Source organism: Cygnus atratus, chromosome 1 (genome assembly GCF_013377495.2).
Source record: "Cygnus atratus isolate AKBS03 ecotype Queensland, Australia chromosome 1, CAtr_DNAZoo_HiC_assembly, whole genome shotgun sequence".
In the NCBI taxonomy this organism is placed as follows: Eukaryota; Metazoa; Chordata; class Aves; order Anseriformes; family Anatidae; genus Cygnus; species Cygnus atratus.
This window is the reverse complement of record NC_066362.1, coordinates 21,449,629-21,473,340: the sequence shown is the minus strand read 5'-3', so window position 1 is coordinate 21,473,340 and position 23,712 is coordinate 21,449,629. Positions and strand designations below refer to the sequence as shown.

At 38.5% G+C, this 23,712-nt stretch overlaps 1 protein-coding gene across 3 annotated transcripts; it reads left to right on the top strand.

Annotated features, from left to right (window-relative positions):
- Positions 1–15: 15 nt before the first annotated feature.
- Positions 16–23,509, top strand: TUBGCP6 (tubulin gamma complex associated protein 6). Of its 3 annotated transcripts, none has more exons than XM_035559325.2 (26): positions 16–106; positions 903–1,716; positions 3,081–3,244; positions 4,579–4,789; positions 5,307–5,480; positions 6,565–6,686; positions 7,012–7,087; positions 7,593–7,702; positions 9,465–9,556; positions 9,651–9,790; positions 11,199–11,348; positions 12,015–12,096; positions 12,180–12,268; positions 12,441–12,556; positions 13,246–13,384; positions 13,476–13,592; positions 13,870–15,184; positions 15,603–15,658; positions 15,923–16,109; positions 16,384–16,552; positions 17,491–17,632; positions 18,648–18,842; positions 19,276–19,408; positions 19,641–19,854; positions 21,026–21,225; positions 23,006–23,465. In XM_035559325.2, exons 2-26 carry the CDS (start codon positions 970–972, stop codon positions 23,095–23,097), a joined length of 5,232 nt encoding a protein of 1,743 aa, XP_035415218.1. In that variant the 5' UTR covers positions 16–106; positions 903–969; the 3' UTR covers positions 23,098–23,465. The 3 variants fall into 3 exon arrangements, with proteins under 3 accessions (XP_035415218.1, XP_050565055.1, XP_050565062.1); XM_050709098.1 differs by lacking the exon at positions 16–106 and adding an exon at positions 559–647 and having other exon boundaries at positions 23,006–23,509; XM_050709105.1 differs by lacking the exons at positions 16–106; positions 3,081–3,244 and adding an exon at positions 584–647 and having other exon boundaries at positions 23,006–23,489.
- The last annotated feature ends 203 nt before the right edge of the window (positions 23,510–23,712 follow it).

Here is a 23,712-nt window from a genome sequence, read left to right as displayed (position 1 = left end):
GTATTTTCATAGACCTAGGCTGCCACTACTGCTAGAAAGCTGCGCCTAGAGTCATTGCGTTCCGCGGCTGGGGCCCAGACCCCAGCTAACCCCCATCGTCTCACAGGTAACTAGTGATAGGACTAGAGGGAATGGCCTCAAGTTGTGCCAGGGGAGGTTCAGGTTGGAAATGAGAAGACATTTCTTCTCAGAAAGGGCAGTCAAGGGTTGGAATGGGTTGCCCAGGGAGGTGGTGGGGTCCCCATCCCTGGGGTTGTTGGACATGGTGCTCAGGGACATGGTTTAGTGGGTGACATCGGTAATCGGGGGATGGTTGGACCAGATAATCTTGGAGGGCTTTTCCAACCTAAATGACTCAATGATTCCTCCTGGGGGTGCGACCGCCCCGGGGGTGTAGCAGGAACGGGGAAAGCGGTGCAGATCCCCCAGAACGTCCCCGTGCGGAGCGGCGCCGGGGCCGCCTCATGGCTGCCCCCTCAGGGTTCCCGCCTCATGGCCGATCCCGCCTCATGGCCGCCTCAGCACCGCCCCGTCCCGCCCCAGGGCGGCCGCCTCAGCACCACCGCCTCCCGTCGCATCCCCGTGACGTCCCTTTGACGTCCCGGTGCCGGTGCCGGAGCCTGGAGCCGCGGTGGAGCCCGGCGCAGGTACGGGAGGGGAGCGAGGGCTGCGGGGCTGCTCTCGGCCAAGCGGCCGGGAGAGGCTGGGGGGGGGCGAGGCCCTCAGGTGCGCGCCGGGGCCCGTTGTGTTTGTGACCACTCGTAGCGGTTTTTTTATAGCTCGTGTCCTAAATACGAACTGGGTCGGTGTTCTTCTTTCTCATTTTGTTTCAGTTAAAGCATACTCGCCAGTTTCTCGTATGTGTGTCACAAACGTCTCCATTCTTTCCTGATGTTTTCCAGGTCTTCACATGAAACCAGAGCGCCGGTGTTGGACTGTAGTTGCTGTAGCCTGGCAGCTGGGGTGGAAATGGAGAGCATTACGCAGCTGTTCAGTGACTTGTGTGAAGCACACTTGGCAGGTTTACCGTGGAAGGTCCACCTGGGCAGGCGGAAGATCAGCAAGAGGAAGGCTAAGCAAAATCTGAAAAGGGTTGCATATAATGCCCTCTTCATGAACCTTTTTCAAGACGAGGCTCGTAAGCTGCAATCCAACATTTCCAGGCTTCCCGTGAAAAACAAAATTTTGATGCTGTCTTTCAACCTGAGAGTTGGTGGCCTAGGTGCTCAGGCAGACAGACTGGAGAGTCTCGTGGAGGAGCTGGAAACAGCAGATTGCTTACCGTTTACTGAAGTTAATTCTGTCTTGGATCTCCTCGTGCAGCTTGCTGGGACAGGTCCTCCTCAGCTCGTACCACAAAAAAAGGACTATTTCCTAAACAACAAATATGTTGGGAGAAACGTCAAGTATCAGGGTTATGATTATTACGATGTAAGTGTGTTTGAAGCTGATATACAATCTCTAATAACAAGCGAAGAATGTCAGTTCAATGACACGATTCAGAAGACGCTTCAGATAATGGAGGCTGCTCCTGGAACTGGACTCCCTGCCATAGGCTTGTTCTCCCAGAACTATCCTGCTGGTGACAAGTTTGAGAGAGAAACGCGTGTCTCGCTCTTCGGCGCTCTTGTCCACAGCCGTACGTATGATATGGACATCAAGTTGGATTTGCCGCCAGTGCCTGACAATGCAGATTTGTCTGGACTTGCAATTAAAGTATGGGATCATTTGTTTTGGACTCAGAGTGTATGCATGCTTTCAATAGGCCATTTTGAAACTGTCTTTTTAAAATACAGGTGGTAATTTCGTGTGTGGTAGAAACGTGACAGTGTTGGAATTTAAGCTGAAGCATAAAGTCATATGTCTATAGGCTGTATGACATTAAGCCATCAGCTGTACCTGTGCCTTCCCCACCCTAGTAATCTTTTGCTTAGATTTTTGCCTGCTTTGTATATTGAACTCCTTTGCGTTGTCACTTGTCTGTTACCGTTCAGCCTGACTGCTTAAGCATTCCTGTCTGAATGTATGTGCTTATGTGACCTAACTTCTTGTATTTTCTTCTTGGCTTGTTGTATCCTAAACCATTTTTGTCAGTTACTATATTTCATAAAACCTCCAGGGTCCTGCTGTCCTTTGACCTTTTCATTGTGTACAGTTTCTGCTTTATCTTTTTTTTGTCCATTCTATTCATTTTTGCTACTCTATATTCTCATAGAGGTATTAGATAAATATACTTTTTTCCCCTTCTTTCTGTTTTTTACTGTGCTGGTAAGGTTTTTAGTATTTCTCTTTTTAATCCATGTTTTGTTTGCTCTATTTAGCATACGGATAGCTCTTGCAATTCCCTTAACTCAAGGTCTTAACTGAAACTCAAATGCAGACACATTAAAAAAGAAATCCCCTGTACACATATGGATGCAAGTCATCACTGAAGGAAGGCAGAATTTTTTTAATGAGTGTTGTACTCTTTCCATCAGACTGCAGGGTTTGAGATTTCCTGAAGAACACGCTGTGTTTCTGCGGATGTAATTGTGATAATCTTTTACTAAAACTGGGGACTATTCTGCACATACAACTGTTGAGGATGTGGCATATAAGTGTTTGAACACGTGCAGATTTTCTGCATATGAATAAGCATAAGAGAACCAACTATGTTCGTTATACTGAGCAAAATGTGTACAAATTTGAAGAATTAGGGCTTTAATAACCTGTTTAAAAGACATTCTGAGCAGTACTGTTTAATTAGTGTTACATATTGTTGAATATCCAAGAGCTGAGATTCTCAATTTGTAGAACTATAAGCTTACCAAAGGAGTAAATTTTAATTTTAATATCAGCAAACTTGGTGTATTATTTTGATGTCGTTGCCATTTTGTGTGTAGATATTGGTACCTGTAGAAACATAACAAATGAAGGAGTGCGTACAGGAGAAATTTAAAATAGATATAAAGGGGTGGGTGGGCACTGATTGAGCTATGTTGAGTCTCTTGATCACAAATGATAGCAAAACATCTTCGTTATTAGCATATATTTCTCCAGTAATATCTTTTCACATACAAAACTTGAACTCTCTCTGGCAGGTTCCTCAAAGCATAGACCAGTCAGAAGATGAGGGATTCCAGTCAGCATCCAATCTGACTCCCGATTCTCAGTCAGAGCCAAGCATGACTCCAGACATAGACTTGTGGGATGCAGTGCTTACCTACGGACCGAGCAAACGAAGATGCTGGGAAAGAATTGGGTAGTACGTGTCTGATGTTATTGGCAAACTTCCTGTGCATCTTATGCAAATGTATGAAAGTGCATTTCATCTTAATTCCAAATGACCTCAGTAGAGGAATTAAATACACAACAGGAAAATTGTGTATTTAATGGACAGAATTCAATATATTGCAATAATGACTGAGAGTAATGCAATTTCCACAAACTAGTTCCTAAGTTTCAGCTGTTTTATAGGAAGAGATTTTGTCAAAAACACTGAAGGGCTTACAGGGACACTTGCTGACTATGTGAAAGGCAACATTTTCCTAACTAATCTGACTATGTGCTATGCAATTTATTTCATTCTCAAATGATTTTATATTTTCAATTTCTAAAGAAAAATGCTAGTTGTAGAGTGCTAGAAGAATGAACCCCCTATTCCCCAGTATTGTGTTCCTTTTTCTTTTGTCTGTAACCAAAAGAAATCATGGTAACTGATGTCCTGGTGGTAATGTTAGACCTGTAGTTCTTTTGCCCGTTGGATGGAAGATGCATCTCCTGAAAGAATGTTCTAGGAAGTCCTGTTAAAAGCTTCCTAGCTTCCCTAAAAAATAAATAGATCCAGCAAATATCTTTCTTACATTTCTGCTGAACAGTAGTGTGCCTGCTACTACGAGCGATTTGTTCTGTATGTTTTCTGAAATTTTAAGTAATAGTCTAGTGATGCATCTGTCGCAATGCCATGCTGTGTTTTTTCCACTCTGAGCTCAAGAAGCTCATTTCTGTTCCCTGATTTTTCAAAGCCACCATAGCACACTCTGGCTTTGCTCAGAGTAAAAGACAGTTTTTCTTGTTACCGTTTAGATTTTAAGGGTCTTAGGGTCAAATATAGACCAGATACCTGAAGCTTTCGTGTAATAAATACTATTAGAACTTGGAATTTTAGGAAGAACTGGAACTGGCAAGAAAATTTGTTGTGGAGAGAATGGTAATCCTCACAGGGAAGAGGTAAAACGTGCTCATACAAGTCATTATAGTATTCTGAGCATATTGCTCTCATTTTCCTGATAAGGAGACTGCAGCAGGGAAAGCCACAAACAAAGCTGGAAATTCTCTGGCAAGGTCTCTGTTTCTGAAATGATGTTCAAATTATCTGCCAGTTTCTTCATTGTCTTGAGTTAAGGCTATGGTTTCATTGACTGCATGAACATTCCTTTGACAATGTAATATGTTACTAGTAACCTTTTCTGTAGTCAGTACGCATTACTGGCTGCGTAAAATTGTGAAATGCCCTTTTTAATTTATTAATTTATTTTTAGGAGATACATTTCTTTCTTCTCATGTAGTCACCTCTTAATGTTTCATTTACTCTGACAGTCCACCTGGTAAAAAAGAAGAACCGTACCTTACTGAGGCTGGGAGAGAAGCTTTTGACAAATTTTACAAACTTCGAGAAGGGGAATTGCAGCTGGTTAGTAACACAGTGCTACAGCTTCCACAACTTGTGCTAATGAAAGAACCTGAACTGGTTAAGGATGTCTTGAATGTCCTCATTGGTGTGGTATCTGCTACATTTTCACTCAATCAGGTATGGAAGGTTTTTAACTACACGTCTTAGTTGCATGTATTTCTTTTTGTAAATATTTCCTCTTCAATACATGTATTTCTTTTGAGATCTTGAAATTGTGGATACTGCTAAAAAGTTGAATGTGACCTAATTGCAGTAAGGTTGTATTTATATATTGCAATTATGATTTATTGCAAAAGGCAGAAGATATTTGTCATTCTCTAAGTGAAAATAGGTTTATGAATTATTGAAATTAGAAGCATAAATAGTTTTGTAGATTGGGTTTTCATTAAGAAATGGGGAAAGGAGTCTTATTCTGTATATTTGAAAATATCATTCATGCTCTTAAAATTTTTGCTACAATTTAATATGCTTATCACATTGTCCTAGATATGTACTCTGAGTCACCAGAGTATCTAAACTGAAAATGTGTCTGCATACATATTTAGGTATGTAAATGTTTGCTATTTTAAATCAGAATACAGCTGTGAAATATTTGAAGCTGTTTGGTTTTTTATTTCTCCTTGTTTCCTTTTAGGCAGCCCAGACATTTGTGATAAAGGAGGGAGTCTATGTATCTGGAACGTCGCCGGAGACGATGCACAACCTGCTCTCGGAAGTTGCAGAATATGGAACCTATTACACGCGGCTAAGTCGTTTCTCTCTTCAGCCAGTCCTGGATTCGTCATACAACAAAGGGCTTGTGTTTCAGGTAGCACGATTGTCTTAAATCATTTAGATTTAATGGGCCACTTATTTTAGGTTGAGAAGGCAACTTTGATTTCATGTAAGGCTGGAATTTCTGCTTTCTGCAAAACTATAAAGCATTTTCAGTACAAGTATTTATATTTACTCATCCCAGGTCAGCAATGAACAGTGCCATTGTGAAGCCCTGTTTAAATCAGAGCTGTGGGCACTTAGGGTTTGCCTGCACTGAAACAACAGATAAAAGAGCTACATTACCTGTAGTATGATTTGTTTAATCATGTTGTTTTGTCGAAATCTAAAGGGATATAATTTTTAGACATTTTAGAAATATTTATACATTAAAACATACAAATTTAAAATACAATAGCTTTCTTAATACAGTATGTGTGTGTATATATATAATATGTATTATAAGTATACTTTGAAACTGAAATAGAGAAACGTGATTTTTAATAGCTTTAATTACTTTTTCTTAGCTCAGAATTAAGTGCAAATTTTCCATGTCAGCCCTCTGTATCTTATGCTGAGCTGGATGCACACTGTGTGGTATCAATCGAATTCATCTCTTTCTAAGGCAGGGAATTCATCTAGGATTAGTTATGAAAATGTATGCCTTCTTAATGCTTGATTTGCAGTTATGCTAATAGAAACTGAATTAAAAAGTCATATGCAATTCCTAGTCGTGCTAGAAAGAGTTAGACATTTTAGAGGAGATTTTTTCCATTATCCAGTCTAGGCATGGAAGTAAGGAAACAGGTTTCCCTAGGTTCACCGTAGAGCTGTTAGAGAATGGGAAGCTCTTCAAAAGGGCAATTCTGTGAAGATGAACCAAGAGGCTCTATTGTACTGTTCCCAGGCACACTACATCTGTGCACTGGATGTAGAAAGAGTATAAAGGAGTCATCTGGCTAGTTGGAGTGTCTGAAGTTGTGTGGACCCTTTCCTTTGTATACAAGTCCCTCTCACCTTCACACACAAAATATTTTATTAAAGGTTTGTTTTCCTGCTGATACAATTGATGCGAGATAAAAGTAGGCTGTCACCAACTTTAACAGAAAGACTTTGTAAATATTTTCTATTGATACTAGGCTTTCACAAGTGGTCTGAGAAAGTATCTTCAATATTACCGAGCCTGTGTTCTGTCAACGCCTCCTACTTTAAGTCTTCTAACAATCAGCTTTCTCTTCAGAAAATTAGGTCGTCAGCTGAGGTAAGAGAATAACATTAAATATTTGAGCTTTTCATAGAAGAAAAAATACAATCTATTCTTTCTTGTATACTGTAAGAGACAATATGAAATATTCTTACATAGTCTCTCAGTATTTTTCCTGCATTTTCACAGGAAGACTTCTTTATATCCCTGAATGTACTAGGAAAAACATGTAAAGTCTTACATTTGATTTCTTTGTTATCCCTTTTATCATTCAGATGAAACCATAGGGTTGTATGATACTCAGCTATAGCAAAGTTCACATCACTGTGATCTCAGAGTCTTCTGACTGAATTTCTTATATATGCTTTGATGTTTTTTATAGATATCTAGCTGAACTTTGTGGCATAGGAACAACAACACTGGGGATCAATGGCGGAGCTGGTGCTTCATTCCCTACGGTAATCATTGATTTGATGTTTTTATGTTTTGTTCTGGTTACAATAATGACAATGTTTTTCAAAAATAGGTAGGATTTTACATAAAATACTTAGTCTGTACACTACCAAATATATGACCTTGAGCCTCTACTTAGAATGTTGGGGTCTTTTCTCCAGTATTTAAAAGATTTGGAAGTTTGTCCTGTATTGTCAAATCCTGAAGTAAGAAAAGGACCCTAAATAAGCCTTAGAGTGCATTTGATTTCATCCTAAAGGAGACGTTTGTAGCAAATCAAATGAATCCAACTCTATAGTCACCGGAGAGAAACAGGTATGTTTGAAGTGACAGTGAGTTACCTAGCTCAGATAAAGTCATCATAACTGCAGTTATGATCCAAAGGAAGGTGAATCCAGACTTCTCTGTCTAGTGAAACAGATCTAAAGGTATGGATTCAGCAATCTTTTGCTATTAAAGTTGTAGTGGAATTTGTCATCTAATATTAGAATATTTTTTTCTTTTTTTTAGGGTGTGAAATTGCTTTCATATCTGTACAAAGAGGCTCTCAACAACTGTAGCAATGAGCATTATCCGGTTCTTCTGTCTTTGTTGAAGACGAGTTGTGAACCGTACACAAGGTACGTCCACGCTGTTCTGTGCCTAGCTGTGTTTAAGCGCAATTTTGAACTGCAATATGGTCAGCAACTCTGCTAACTGCTAACAACTGCTTTTAACATTTTCAGACAAAATATAAGATATGACTGTATCTGCTAAATTTCGTATTCAGATCCATTCATTTTGCTGAATGCTTCTTTCCCTCTCTTTTCCAGCTCAGTAACAACATATGGGTTTTATGTAAAATGCTGAAATTGGTAAATGATGCATTTCTCTTGGTGTTTTGCAAACTAGGAAAGTTCATGCTTATTTCCACTGTGTTTATGAGCTTTTCAGTAAGCACAAAAATAATAATTAAAAATAATAATGATAAAAAATAATATTTTTCATTAAGTAGATATAACTAACTAACAGTAGGAAGTAGAGTTCCTTGGATTGGCACGGTTTTGTTATGCACTACACATCAATTTAGAAATCATTATTTTATATACTTCTGAAAAGACACTACTGATTTTTTTTAAATAGCTATTTACAGGAATTACAGCTGTAGTCCATCATCAGTTTATGATACTTAATAAATACAATAATATTAAAAAGAAAAACAAAATCTGTCAAAATGTTCTAAACTGAAAATTAGAACATGAACACCCTTCTTAGTTTGTCTTCCTTTAACTTAAAATATTCTTAAGAGAAATTTAATTTCAGATTTTCTCAATTTAACAGGAGATTTATTGAAACAGCTTCTGCCCTGCAACTTACAGCATGCAGTCAGGTTTCTGAAATACCAAGGGCAGGATGTCATGGCATCACTAGGAACCTGAAAAATGTGAAATTACGTGTACTAATACATAGTTATGTACAGCACTGACTCCTGAATTTGTTGCAGATCTTTATCAAAACATCAATCATAGACTATCAGGGCTGCCATGGAAGGAGGCATCCATCCTCTGAAGAAAGTGTTATCTCACTCCTTTATCAACCTGAAAGAAATTAACTGATAGAAGTTGTTGCTCCAATAGATAATAGAAACGTCAGTTCTAATACATGAAAAGTTCTTTTTACGTAATACCTTAAAATTGAACTGTGGTTCCTGCACTAAAGGTTTCCTGTTGTTTCCCTGGCCCAGCTTCTAGAAATGATGTTAGTGTAGGAACTATTAAGAAAAGAGAAGATTAACTTCAAGGTGCTCTGAACCTTTTTATCTATAGCTTCAGGTAATTGCTTTTTTATTTCTTTAAAAGTTTGGTATTGCACAGAGCAAATACGAAAAAGCAAGAATATCCTAAAATAGGTGTTCTCATTATTGCTCACATATTAAAAATGTCTCTAGGTCCAGAGAAAAAGTGCTTGGTATTGTATCTTTGTTTTATACCCTTTCAGTTTCTTCCCACCACATCTCTTTAAAATAAGTCTGTCCTGCTTCTTGCTCTCTCTGTACTCTTTTGATGAGACTGAAGTGTGTGTCACTGATGTGACTGGAGCTTTTTAATATATACTTAATAAATTTACATACAGGAATAACTAGGGCAGCGTTCTTTGTTTTTAACTAATTATCAGTGAAATATTCTATATAAAGTTGGTTTCTTTTAAGAAAAATGTCCTGTATACACACAGTCCTGTATATATCTTTAAATATCAGTGTGACAGCACTTAATTGCTTTTTTTTATCCTGTCTGTAGCTTGTGTGCTTTGATGTTTTAAAGAATATACTTATTATTTGGTCATAATAAAGATGAGAAGGCAAGAGGATTGATTTTCAATATTGTTTAATTGTATTTCTTTTAGATTTATCTATGATTGGGTATACAGTGGTGTATTCAGAGATGTTTATGGAGAATTTATGATCCAGGTGAATGAGGATTATCTTTGTTTCAGAGGTATGGTATGCATACAGAACATTTCTAATGTACAGCAATTTTGCCGTTAATTAAATTATTAAAAATTTATATATACATATATTTTGATATGCAGATAAACATTACTGGACTCACGGTTATGTCTTGATTTCAAAAGAAGTAGAAGATTGTGTCCCAGTATTTCTTAAACATATTGCTAATGATGTATACATATGTGGAAAAACCATAAACTTGCTGAAATTGTGTTGTCCTAGGGTAAGTATTGGTTTAGTTCTTTCCTATTATATTGAAACAATCACGTCTCTTTAGAGTACTTTCGCTAGGTTTTTAGCAAGGTTATTCCTGTATTGGTAAATGGTACTGCATAAGCAAGAGGTTGATTCATGAAAGTCGAGTATTTGTTCTCAAGTATTTGTGATCTGATTATCCACTCTGCTTGCTAATATCTGAACTACAGAAATACACATTTTTAACAGCATCAGATTTATCATATACAATGCACAGGCTAGATTTCTTGTTTTCCGTTGTAAAAGCAGGAGTGATGTAGGCTTCCAAGCAAGTGCCTTCCATTTTTTACTCAAGATACCTTAGTTACTAGGTCTTGACTCAGTTCTGCATAGCTCTTGTATTTCATCTCTACCACTACCTTTCCAAAAAGAGCTTAAATAGTTGTTTATTTGTGTCTTGCAGAACAAGTTTTATACTTGGTAAGAAGAACATGTTAAAGTACTTTTTGTCTTCACTCTTTTCTGTGCGTGTGTACCAGTGAAACAACCACTGAGGTGTCTGAAATCTGTAGGCATTCTTTCCCAAGTAAAAAGTGTTCTCTTTCTTTTAAGGTCAGAGCAGCCCGGTCTTGTCAGAGCTGGGCAGCTCAATATCAGATATCAGTCATAAGCCTAATATCTCAAGTGAGATGCCCCTCTGCTAGTTCTCCTAAGTCTGCTCTGATAAGCATTCTCAAACCATGACTCAGGTGCTCCAATAGTACCAGGCTCTTTGCAAAACTCTCAGCAATCATTTCCATCATAAATGACAGCTTTGTTGGTCACTAACGCAGTATTTTGATCAATCCTTCCCCCAGGATTTGGGGAACCCAGGTTCAATCGTCTTCCATCTGTGTGAAGAATGCCAGTCATATTTCATCCCGTTCTATGATAACACCCTGAACAGTTGTTTTTTCATTTTGCTTATGCTAACACTGGGCATCCTATCTTCTGGTCTGTAGCAATAGATTGGGGAAAAGAGTGCGAGCATGCTTGCACACTGTTTTTGTAAAGCTTACCGATCAGTTTTCTTCACCAAATAAAATAGCTTCAGAGATTCAGGGAGGGTGAGGTGGAAGAGAAGAATTATGCTACTTAGCTTAGAGAACAGGTACTCTGATGTGCACTGGTGATACTTTTAAGAGTCATGTCTTGTGTAGAGCTCACTCCTGTAGGTGTTAGTTACATTCCAGACAGTCCCTATTAGGTGGGGATCTGTGGGGATTATAAGTGATATTATTATTAGATATTATTAGAATGTATATCTTCTGTGGAAGGTTGTATCAGTATCTTTAAGCATTGTTAAGTTTAAAAGAAAAATTGTAATATGAGCTCATAATCTAACATTTTGCAATTTTAAACATGTATTTAAAAGTAAATTTCTCTTTGTTTTTCAGCATTATATATGTTGGTCAGATATACCTGTTCCCCGAATCTCAGTTATTTTTTCACTTGAGGAGCTGAAAGAAATAGAGAGAGATTGTGCAGTGTACGTAGGTCGAATGGAAAGAATTGCCCGATACAGTTCTATAAGCAAGGAGGAAAAGGTAAATGAATGAAAAAATAAAGACCTGATTGTTGGGATTTCTTTTCTTGAATACTCATTCTTCATTTTATGTTGTAACTTTGAAAGGATTTATATTCATGGTCATAATTTTCTCATTGGCCAATTGCTGTTTGAACTGTTAGTGCAGCAAATAATCTTCTAAGACAACTTATAAAACATGAGGCAGTGTGTTGTTATTTCTCAGTATTTTCATATTTTCAAGGAGGCTTGGAATTCCATCTTAGTTCTTTGCAGCAAGAGATTTGCCTTGCTGCTGAAAAGCACTGAAAATACTGTTAGATTCTAATTTAACAAATGCAACAAGCTAATTAGTGTTCAGATAATACTCCTTTTATAATTTGCATGGCTAATCATTTTGTCAGGACACTTTTAGTTCTGTCTTTCATATTGCATCAATGTTTATGTGTATTGGATTGATTTGGTTTGATGTAAGGTCTAGAGATTAATAAGCTTTCAGTAATAATTTTAACTGATTATATACTTTCATTTTAAGGAATTGCTGGATTCATATTTGGGTACTGTAATCATGAATTAATTTTAAAGTGTGCTTCTGTCCTAGCAGCAGTGTATTTTCAAGTCTAAAATAATAGAAATATCTCTACCTGTTGATTTTTTTTTTCAGTTGGTTGATTTTTATTTTTTTTAGGATTTGCGCATGGAAATAGCCAAACAAGAGTTAATTGTTCATGCTCGAGAAAGTGCTAGCAAAGTACTGAAAGCCATTAATGGTAAGCTGTGATGGAGTTTCATGTGTTCCTGTGTCCTAGTGGGTCTGTTAATGTAAAATAACAGTATCTTTATTGAAATACAGATCGACAAATATCAGAACGAATGGCTTTGGATGCAAAGAAACGCGAACAGTTTCTGAAGTTGAAGGAGCAATTTGCAAAAGACCAGGAGGTATTTCTAAAGGCTAAGTGAATTTCTTAGACAAATCATTGAAAGGTTATTTTGAATTACAGTATTTAAGTTGAATGGATAGCTCACGAGGTGCAAATAAGAACTTTGTGCAGATGCATACATCACAGCTGGTATTGAGAGTGGCTTTTAAAGGTTTTAAATATTTATGCAGCGTCGCCTTGCAATAAAACAAGAGGAGATTGATGATGATTTCAGCTATGCCCGAGAGCTCAGAGAGAGAGAAAGAAGACTGAAAGCTTTAGAAGAGGAACTGGAAAAAAAAGCAAGGTAACTGTATCTTACTAGTCTTCCCAAGCTTAGATACTCCGAAAGCATCATAAAGACCTCAGAAAAAAATACTTTATTTTGCAATTTATGGCATTAGCAGTTCCCAGACATTGCCCTACAAGGGTAATGTTTGCAGTTAAGAGATGGATGCAAGGATTTTTTGTGATCTATGAGCAAGTTTATGATTTAGTATAGTTTAGCAGTTCAAGAGTTTGGGACCCACTGATTTGTGCCAATCCTGTCCAGTCTGTTTTTTGTTGTGAGGTTGAAGAAAAACATTAGCTACATCTTAGAATTAAAAGGTAAGCCCACAGCAGAAATGGTCACATGTATGTCTCAGAGCAGAAGTAAAAAGCAGACAGAGGTAAGTTTACACTGATAATTAATTATTTGGTTTGCTTTTGTTATATATCTAGTTTTATTTCATTTTATACTGTTAGATCCAAAAATACTTAAAAAAAAAAAAAAAAAAAAGAGTGACATACTAGCATAGTTATAGGAACACATATATGCTAAGAATACAGTCCTGTTCTCTCCTCTTGTTACTGCTCTGTAAATGAAGCCTCTGTGTTTTACTGTTAAAAATTTAATTCTCAGTTCTGAAGTTCCAAAGGGGCTTATTCTTCAGAGGAAGAGGAAAATTAGTTTGTGGAAATCTGTAACTTAACTTTGTTTTTACTTTCATTTAGGCAAGAATTGATTGACCACTATAGCAAACTTTCTGAAGATGCAGCCCGTAGGGAACAAAGAGCTTTGTGGAAAATCCAGCGACACAAGTTGGAAACAGCCCGTATTAAGTTTCTATTGGAAGATCAAAAACGCATCGAGGTATTTTCTGAAAAGATTTAAAGAAATGTTCTGTAGAAAATGTAGTACTTGGTACATTGTAAGACCTTTGTTTTGTCATTTTTACTTACAGGAAATGCTAGAAAAACTTCCAGATGGAAACTACAGGAGAAAATTAGATATTATTCCTTATAAACAGTGCCAGTTGGCTTTAGAAAGAAACACCATTGTGGAAGATCCACATTCACAAGTGAGTTTATTTGCTTACATAAACTCCAGGTAGGCTTTGCAGGTTTCCCTCGGGGAGTTCATTTCGTAGTTCAGTTCCATTCAGTAAACCGAAGGTTCATTACAGCAGCAGGGTGAGTAGTTACCACAGTATTTGTAATACATGTGAAAAATTGGAAAATTTAAAATCTCACATGTAATAAAGTGGTACCTTTAGTAAGTAAAGTAAGTAGTAAGTAAGTAGTAAGTAGCTTGATTATGTGGTTAGCCATACAGTGAAATAATCATTTCTCTTTTAGGTATCACCTGTGAAACCTCTGCATTCTAGTGAGCAAGCTGACAGAAAAGGTTCTGAGCCTGGACTGGAATATGTTACTTCTACTGACAAAACATTGACCATGCCACAGGTGACAAATAATAATGCTGGTCAGCATTTTCAGCCTAAAGCTGCAGGGTCTGAAAGCAATCCCCAAAGTTCAGAGCAAGCATGCAGCCCTCTATACGGTGCTGATTCCTCACCTGAATCCAATGTGAATATAGAAGATTTCTTATCAAAGCCACAAGAGGAACAACCCATTGCCATTAGCGTGCAAGGATCTTTACTAGATGAAGCATTTCGAAATATTAACTCGGATCTCTCTGAGACTTCTCAATTAAATGAAAATCAGCCTGTCTTGAGCGGAGCACTGGAAGGAGAAGACAATACACCAGTACATCAGCAAAACGAGTATGATTTTAATACAGTCCTCAGGCCATCTGCTGCTTGGCAGGGACACGTTAGAGTCGGAGAAAATGTGTTTGACGTGGAGTATAGAAGGCCTCGGTGGAATATCCACGGACATGCATCTGATGCCAACATTAGAGTGGGAGAATATGTGCCTCAGGTGGACACTTACCAGCCACGTTCAAATCCTTACGGGCATTCTTCCGACTCCCATATAAAAATCAGCAGCTACACTCCTGAAGTTGAGTCTAGCCGACCCCGGTGGAATATTCATGGACATGTTTCTGAAGCTCATATTAAAATTGGGGAATATGCTTCAGAGGTAGAGCTCTCAAGACCTAGGTGGAGCATTCATGGACATGCTTCAGAAGCCAATATTAAGATTGGTGAGTATGTGTCAAATGTAGCTCCTGCAAGGCCTCGGTGGAACATCCACGGCCATGCATCTGATGCCAATATTAAGATTGGTGAAAACGTGTCAGAGGTTGTCTCAGCCAGACCTCGCTGGAACATCCACGGGCATGCCTCACAGTCACACATCAAAATTGGAGAACTGGTTTCGGATACAGAGCCTTCGAAATCTCGTTGGAGCCCGTTTGGTCATGCATCCCAGTCAAGTATCCAGATAGGGAAGTGGGCTCCATCTACAGAAGATGATCCGATACCTCATCGTAAAACCATTTCTGGCCCTTCATCTGACTCAACAGTTCAGCTGCTTCTGTACAATGAAGAATTATCTCCTGCTGAAGCGAGTAGAAAGGAAGGAAAAACATCACAAGCTAAGGAAAAGATTTCACCACAGTCACAGTCATCTGACAGTAGTCCAGTCTTTCCTGATGCTAGTACTGAAGATGACAAAAAAGAATGTACACCAGAAGAGAAACAAGAAGGTAAAATAAAATTACATTTATTCAGTCAGCATTGAAGAGGTCTTAAAAATCACTGTAAATGTTTATGTTCAAAATGCGTACTTATTTCTTAATTCCTTGTGTATGTTTTTAGATGCTGTTAGAATTTGGAGGCAAGAATTTAACTTAGTCTTGTCTCCTATATAAAAGAAACAGAGAAATAAAAATAATTTTTAAAAAGGGCCTGAAACTTCGTGAAACAGGACCTCATGTGACCCTTGGTAGAGAACGTGCACAAAGCTGCCTGGGTTGGACTGTGGGGAGGGACTGCTACTGATGTGGCTGTTTTATGACAGTCTATAGCCATTGGAGAAATTTTGAACAACTTTGGGAGCAGATCTGAAGTATGAACTAAGTACTATGAGCAGGTCTGAGTAATTGTCTTTATTTGTAATTACAGTAATTGCAGATGGGGTCAGCAAGGACCCTTCTCCAGATTCCTCACAGCGTGTACAGGTAAGAAACAAACTTAGTAGTGCGGAAGACTTCCTGTTCCTACAAAGGATTAAGTGGTCTGGTAGTTAAGGTAGTAAGTCAGTCGTAATTTGTTAATCATTGTAATACCGTATGGGTTTTGCACATCAAAACAGTATTGGCAAGTAAGCTCTCTTATTTTCAAATGGAACAACTAGTCTATTACCTCTAAGAACACATGAAGTGTGAACAGACAAAACCAGCAGCTCTCCTAAGAGTAATTTTTCCATTTTTTTTTTCTTTTAGGCAGAAGAACCTGAACAATCAGTTCCACCGGATACTGGGCCTCAAGAAACTGTGCTTTCTGAACCTAGTGCGCCCGAAACTAAGGATGAGGAAGAGGAAGATACATGGAAGAAAGAACAAGCTTATTTGAAAGCCTTATCGGATCAGTATTGTATTGAAAAATACCAAGATAGTTACGATTTGATGTGTGAGTAGAACTCGTGGAATAGTAGATCAAGAGGAAGATGCAGTAAACTTGAGCAAGAAAGCTGAGTGCCAGAAAAACTATCTGAATTTCCAGTAAATTATCAGTATTATGAACTGCAGCAGCTAAACAATTTGTTTCTAGGCACAAAGATGAGAAATACATGTTGACACGTTATGTTTTTCTAATGTAGAGGGGCTTGTGGAGATTAATAGAAACAGATCATCACATCGCTTAAGTATAATAACTTACAATGTCTGTATATTTTTAAATTTAGCAGAACTACCTGTTTCCCATCTCCTGCATCATGTGATACCAAGATCATACACTTTTCCTGTGGACCCTATGGTACAGTCAGCAACAGATGAAACGGCTGTACAGCTGAGTGAGCTCCTGTCCCTGCCAGTGCTGATGAAACGTTCTATTACTGCTCCACTTGTCTCTCAGTGAGTACTTGTTAGAAATATGGAATCCATATTATACCGATTAATTCTTCACACTTCATGAAGTATTCTTCATTAGTTCTTTTTTGAGACTAGAGTTGCACATAGATGTGTTTTCCTGAATTTTCTCTTTGCTTTCAGAAGTGGTCCAGTGGGTGTCCAAAACGTTCAGATTTATATTATAAATAGTAACATAAACATATATTTTTATGCGTAAATTAAAAAATTGAAGGTCTGTTTTGACATACAAAGGCTTAGAGGGAAAGAGTTTGCTATCAGAATGCTGGATTTTACAGCAGTTTGCATTGTGGTGTAATATTTATAAGGTTTGTGCTTTCTTTGGTAGGTGAAAGATGAGGAAACAAAAGAAAATCGTTTATGTGAAAGCTTGTGCATATTGAGTAGGATATATTTTACGTTTCTATGGGAACTCCATTGTCCTCAGGACTGTTTTGAAGTTTAATAGAAGTTGTTCTTGTTGCTGCTGGTATATATAAGGAAACCACATATGTGTTGGACCATCTTATAAATCTATCTGATGGTATATAAGTTCTATATAGAAAGGTCTAATTCACCAGCTTAGTTTTAAACATCCGTATTGGCTACGAGAGGTACGTGTATACAGGTGAATGTTTTCAGCAAAGCAGAGTACGTTAAGTCTGAGCTGTGTGCTGGCAGAATTAGCCTGTCCCTGGTAAGCAAATTACATGATTTAAAGTTTAAACCCAGTTTTCCGAAGTGGTAGGTTTTAATTCCGGCATATTCTGGACAAAGATTTTTGATCATAAGTTTTGTCTCGTTCTCTTTTGGCCTATGTGAATGTCATCCTGTCTTGGATATCAAAGTACTGGAGCGTTAGCCTGAAGTAGCCACAGCTGAATGTTATCAGTAAGAAGGAGTTCCTTGTAAAAATAATACCTTTTCTGTGTTTTCATTCTTAGCGTTTCTCTTGTGAACAAAGCAATAGTTGATTACTATTTTGTGGAACTGAACGTAGAGAAGCATTTTGAAGCACTGAGACATTTTTTATTAATGGAAGACGGGGAGTTTGCTCAGTCACTCAGTGACCTGTTGTTCGAGAAGGTATTCGCTGTGTCTTCTTAACATTTGTTTTTCGGTTGTCTATTTTAGCTTAAGTCCTCTGGATTCATTTGGATGGAAATAAGAGAATGGTGTGAATTAGAATGCTAGCTTGTCCCTTTTAAGCTCATAAGGACTGAGGCAAAAGATCTTTGCTCAGATCCTAAGGAAGAGAGTAATGTTTCCTATTCTCCAGTAATTTTGGCACACTGAGAGTAATAATTTCTAACTTTGACAGATTAACAGTTAGGGAAGGAAATTTCACTGTTTTCTGTGAAAACTGCTGCATTATTGCTCTGCCTACTCCCATCTGCTGGCAGCAAAGTTGTAAGAGCCTGTTGCAACTTGCTTGAGATGCAGTGCAAAGGCCTGTGTTGTAAAATGCCAACTCTTGCCACAAATACCCTATAGAGCAGAGGGGAGGGCATCTGAAGAGAGTGCTGGGCTCTCTGATGAGACTGCATTCTTGTGACTTACCCCTGTGTTCAGGGGGAGGCAGCAAGGTAGGAGGGATAGGCGGCGTTAATTTATCTGGTTATCAGTCAGATACATGCCTGTATCCCAGGGTATGTACACATCCTTTTCCCAACTAGTGAGAGAACTCTGGGGTTTAGACTCTGAATAGCTTGATTTGTGTGCCTCTGGGGGTGCTGAGTCGGTGAGATGGGCAGACTGGAGTCAGAGAGCCAACACCAGTCCTCTCCCTGGCTTGCTGCCCCACTGAAGCCTGAAGGCTGCGTTCCCTGCAGCAGGAAAGCTTCGCAGCTCCCAAACCACAGCAAACTGCGGTCCAGCATGTCAAAAAGAAATCAGTGCGGGTATGAGATTACCTTGATGCTGTGGACAAAAATAGTTCAGAAGTTTCTTCAATAAGCTGCTTGTGCATCCCTGCTGCAGAAGTAGAACCTTCTAGTCAGAATGGTGGGGCAAGGAGGGCAGTCACCACTTTAATTCACCTGTGTTCAAGAGACAACACTCTTTATTAATACTGTGTAATTAGGATTTCTTCTTCCCATAGCTTGGATCGGGGCAAACACCTGGTGAATTGCTGAATCCACTGGTTCTTAATTCTATCCTGAATAAAGCGTTACAGTACAGTCTTCATGGTGACACCCAGCTTGCTTCCAATCTTTCTTTTGCCCTCAAGTACCTTCCTGAAGTGTTCAAGCCTAACGCGCCCGATGCTCTGAGTTGCTTAGAGCTCAGGTACAAGGTAAGAAAATGTGTAGAAAGCAGTAGTACTGTAATGATACCGTGGTTCTTAGGTACTGTGGTTGAATATGTTCTTAATAATGGCTTCAAGCCTGTCAGAGTTTAAGAAGCGTTTGAACTGTGCACTTAGCCACATGGTCTGAATTTTTGGGTAGACCTGTGTGGTGCCAGGAGTTGGACTCGATGATCCTTATGGGTCCCTTCCAACTCAGGATATTCTATGATTCGATGATTCTATGATTCTATAATGGAATACCTTTAAGAATGGAGTCAAAAATTGTGTAATTGGAATTACAGGAATTACCTATCCTGGCCATCGCATTACGTTATGAATATACATGCATTAATTTATATGTCTCTGAAATGCTCTGAAATATTCCAATAATTTCTAGCACGAAAATGCAGTACGATCAGCACTCGGTTATTTCTTTTAGGTTGACTGGCCTCTGAATATTGTCATAACGGAGAGCTGCATGAACAAATACAACAAGATCTTCTCCTTTTTGCTCCAGTTGAAGCACATGGTGTGGACTCTCAAGGATGTTTGGTTTCACCTAAAACGCACTGGTAAGTATAACAAGTGCTGTTTAAAATGCTTTTAGCACTCTGTGCTAGACGATTTATGATAAACATGATTTAAAGCAGTTACGTCAAGCTTCAGAAGTCACAGTTTAATAAAGAAACTTCCTTGGCATTTTAAGCAGGCGCTACTAATAGAAATATTCATTCCTTTAAGAATCCTGAGCTTAGACGGTCTCAGTGGGTCCTGATGATAATATATTTCTGTTTTTATTTTCAGCTCTAGTGAGTCGCGCATCAAATTCTGTTCAGTTTCGACAGCTCCAGCTGTATAAACACGAAATGCAGCATTTTGTGAAAGTTATTCAAGGTTACATTGCTAATCAGATTCTTCACGTTACGTGGTGTGAATTTGGAAACAAACTGTCTTCCGTTGGCAACTTGGAAGAAATTCACAGAACACATGCTGAATACCTCAACAAAGCAATCTTCAGGCAAGCAAGCACGCTTATTTTTACTTCAAATATTTAAGTTAATGGAGCTGCCAGTCTACCCATCTGTTTGGCCTAGCGTATGTGTGCAAAACTGACTTCTGACTATGAAGACTACTAAGTCTTTGTATAAGTAGTCTTCATATATGAAACTGCCTAGAGTAGAAGCCTTCTTATGAAGGGAAATAAACATCATGGCACATAACAAGATCCATACGTTGATGCTTTTCCTCAGCTAACCATCCTTAGTCCCCCAGACTCCTTGGAGCTGTCCCCAGCTCGTGTTCACCCTGTCGCTGTAAGCCTCAAATCCACCCAGGTTGGACAGCTCTAATCTGAAGACTAAAGGCATTCTTGCCACAATTCTGTTTTTGCTCACCCCCGCCCTTATCATAGCCTCTGTAAATGAATGCTATTTCCCTTCTGCACGAGTAGTGGGCACAAGTAATCCTGGCTTAAGGACTGTAAAATGCTTCCTCTGTACATTTAATATGCCTTTAATGCACGTGCAGTGCCCAGGACTAGACCGTGAAGGAACAACTGTGACTCGATGCCTCTGTCCAGATTCACAAGCAGTGCGAGAGACCTCTCTTTTAGGAATCTTAGGCTTTTAGCCCTTTGGTTACTGTACGTGGGGAAGGAGGGTGGTGGGAGTTGGAGGAGAGCAGCTAGAGCTTATTTGGTTTCTTCTTAAAGTATATACACTAGAATGATAGTGGGGAGGCAGAGAAAAAAGAAGGTAGAGAACAGAAATTACAGACGAGAAAAGAAACGCGTGTCCTTTCATATATTTTTTTTAATTTTAATAAGAAAAACTTACCTAAAGTTGCTGTTTGGATACCGGGTGATGGGATGAGAGGGGATTAGAGTTCAAAGAAACTGACAGCATATATTTTCAAATACCAAAAGAGATGATATTTATATCTCTTTTGCAAACGTGCAAGTCATTCTAGAAATCACATACAAAAGTGCAAGTGTCAGTTTCTTGGAATAGCAAGCAAACTATGCTTAGGCCCTTTTTAAAATCCCTGTTGCAGTTGGCTGCAGACTTGTGGATTTATTGTTTTTTAAAGCAACTAAAGAGGAAATGTAAAGGATTGTCACTCCATTTTTGTTTCTTCCTGTGACCCGTAAATGATGTCAGCTACATTTAACATTGTTTTTGTTTTGTTAGAGGTCTGTTGACCGAGAAGGCTGCCCCTGTGATGAACATTATACATAGCATCTTCAGCCTCATTTTGAAGTTCCGCAGCCAGCTGATCTCTCAGTCGTGGAGCTTTGATGCTGGGAAGCAGATGGCTGTTCATCCCAACTTTGGTTTGATGCAGCAGTCGTACAATACCTTCAAGTATTATTCCCACTTCTTATTCAAAGGTAAGAAATTGCGTAACTTCTGGGACAAAGATAAAAGAAAACAGTCAACTGAAAAAATTATCGTTAAGAGCTTTTGGAAGCGTGGTGCGTATAGTAGGAAGATGTGTGTACTTACTGTGTGTTAGAAAATGTAGTTCCCAAATGAAATCTGTGTTACCTGCAAAGGTCTGCATATCCATCAATTAAAATGTCCACACACGGAGTCTAACAGATATCCCCAAACTGACCATAAATCTTTGCTAATTTGCAAAATAAAGATTTAGCACTTAGCTCTCTATATACGTGCTTACATTTCTCTTTCCTCTGGAATTGACTTCTGGAACTTTTTATTGGCAGCCATGAGAGATAGTTATAAGTAAAATTACTTCTAAGCTTTATCTGTCTGCATCAGCTGAATATTACTGTTGTTACGAGATTTGAAAGTTCTGACTCCCATGTTAGACTAAGCCTCAGAGAGCCTCCCTGCAGTATTTGAAGCTTATATCCAATGCTCCAGGCAAGTATTTCTTAACTGCACAGATCAATTGTCAAATGTTTTGTCCTTTAACATGATAAAATTTCTTCTTGCTGTCATTTTAGTCTATAATATGAAGAAATGTATCTTTCCTTTCCATTTCTCTTTCAGACCTTGCATATGTTTTTAGTAGACGTTACTTGTCCTTCCCCTGAGTACAAAGGTAGTTCACGGGGTTTGGTTTCTTTTAGAACCCCCTTAATTCCTGGAGGAAGTGGAATGTTTCCTTAGTTCTATTTTTCTAGAATATTTACTAGTCAGATTATATTCTTCAGGAAATGAGCTGCCCTTCTTATTCTTTAAGGATGTCCAAAAATGGTGTCAAAGGACCAAAAACAGATATTTCAGGATGAGTTAGAATGGCTGCTTCCAAATTCAACAGGAAGTCAGAACACCTCTGGGAGCCACCTAAGCCCATACTACGAGATCTATGGTTGCTTCATGGACAGAGATTAATAAAGCGCTCTGTAAGGAAACCTGCCGAGTGACCCAGTTCTTTACACCCTCTTTATTTAGCACTACAAAACCAATGTGTGCTTGTTCATCTACACTTGTTCTTTCAATCACCGTGTATTGTAAAGTACTCTCTTTCACAATGCATCGATCCAGTATCCATTGAAAGCCAATACAAAGTAGTCTGGACTTCAATGGCGTTGGTGCAGGCCCTGACTTCTAACTGTACACCTTCCCTTCTTCCTTGCATGCTACTGCTGCTTGCTGATTCCCTTTTATGTTAGTGCATGGGATGTTTACGAGCTTAGGAAGTTTCAGTTGCCTCCTTTGCTTTGTTACTAAGGATGTTTAGAGCAGTCAGTTTGTTTATTCATAGAATTTGAGGGATTTGTCCTAGGAATTTGTTTGATATCCTTTCTCACACTGGACTTTGCCTAAGAAAACCTCAGCAGAACGTCTCTCCCAGAGTTCACCACAGGACCTAAACATGCTTCCTGGTCAGCTGATACTATGATAAGAACATCCCATCTTGTTGTAAAAGCAGCTTGGAGAAAGCATATTCTTTATTGGAACAATACAGTTTCACTTAAAACCAACATGTAATCTTCCTCTTGCATCTTACTTGAAATTTTTTATAATTCCAGAAAGAGATACTGGACCTGTCTTACACAAAATTACACATTTGTATCCATTGTCCTTAGATTTCAACAGTAGGCTGGTTTTTGTTTGTTTTCCTTAAACAAAAATGCACGGATACTGACTGACATTAGAATATTAATCTTATTTGAAGCTTATTTTTTGTTTTTCTTCCAGTGGTAACAAAGCTTGTAAATAGAGGATACCAGCCACATTTGGAGGACTTTCTACTGCGAATTAACTTTAATAACTACTACAAAGATAACTAAGACCTTCAGAGTAAGGATCACTGATAGCATGGTAAAGCTGAAACAGATAAACCTATATGCTTATAATTTATAGAAGCTTATGTAAATGCCATGCAAGAAGCATTTTTCTCCAGTGAAATAACCCATCATCTAATAGCTTGAAGAATATCAGCACCACATGCAGAGAACAATATGTCTTAAAATTTGTAACACCTGCCAGTTGCTTGATCTACTGAGAATTGATGTTGTCATTATTGCAAAGAGAAGATGAATGCCAAGTCTTAACAGGGGAGAGAGTGCAGAACTGTACATCTGTGAATGTGTAAATGTTGTATTTTCAGTGTTGTTATTTCCTCCAATGTAAATATATGTATGTGAAATAAAATATACTTTCTAAAATTTTTTAGACCAGTACAAGGGTACAAGGGTTCAGACAACCTATTTCATGTGTTTTATTTTCACATTGATCTTATTTCTCAGTCTAAAGATGATAATTAGTTTCTTGAAGGCTGGTAGTTACAGGGGAAGAAGGGGCCTTGATAAAACGCAGTGAGATCTGCTCACTAGGAGCATGGTATTTGACTATTCGAGTACTAGGCAATTGGTGGATCACTCATGCCCAACTTACTTTCCTTA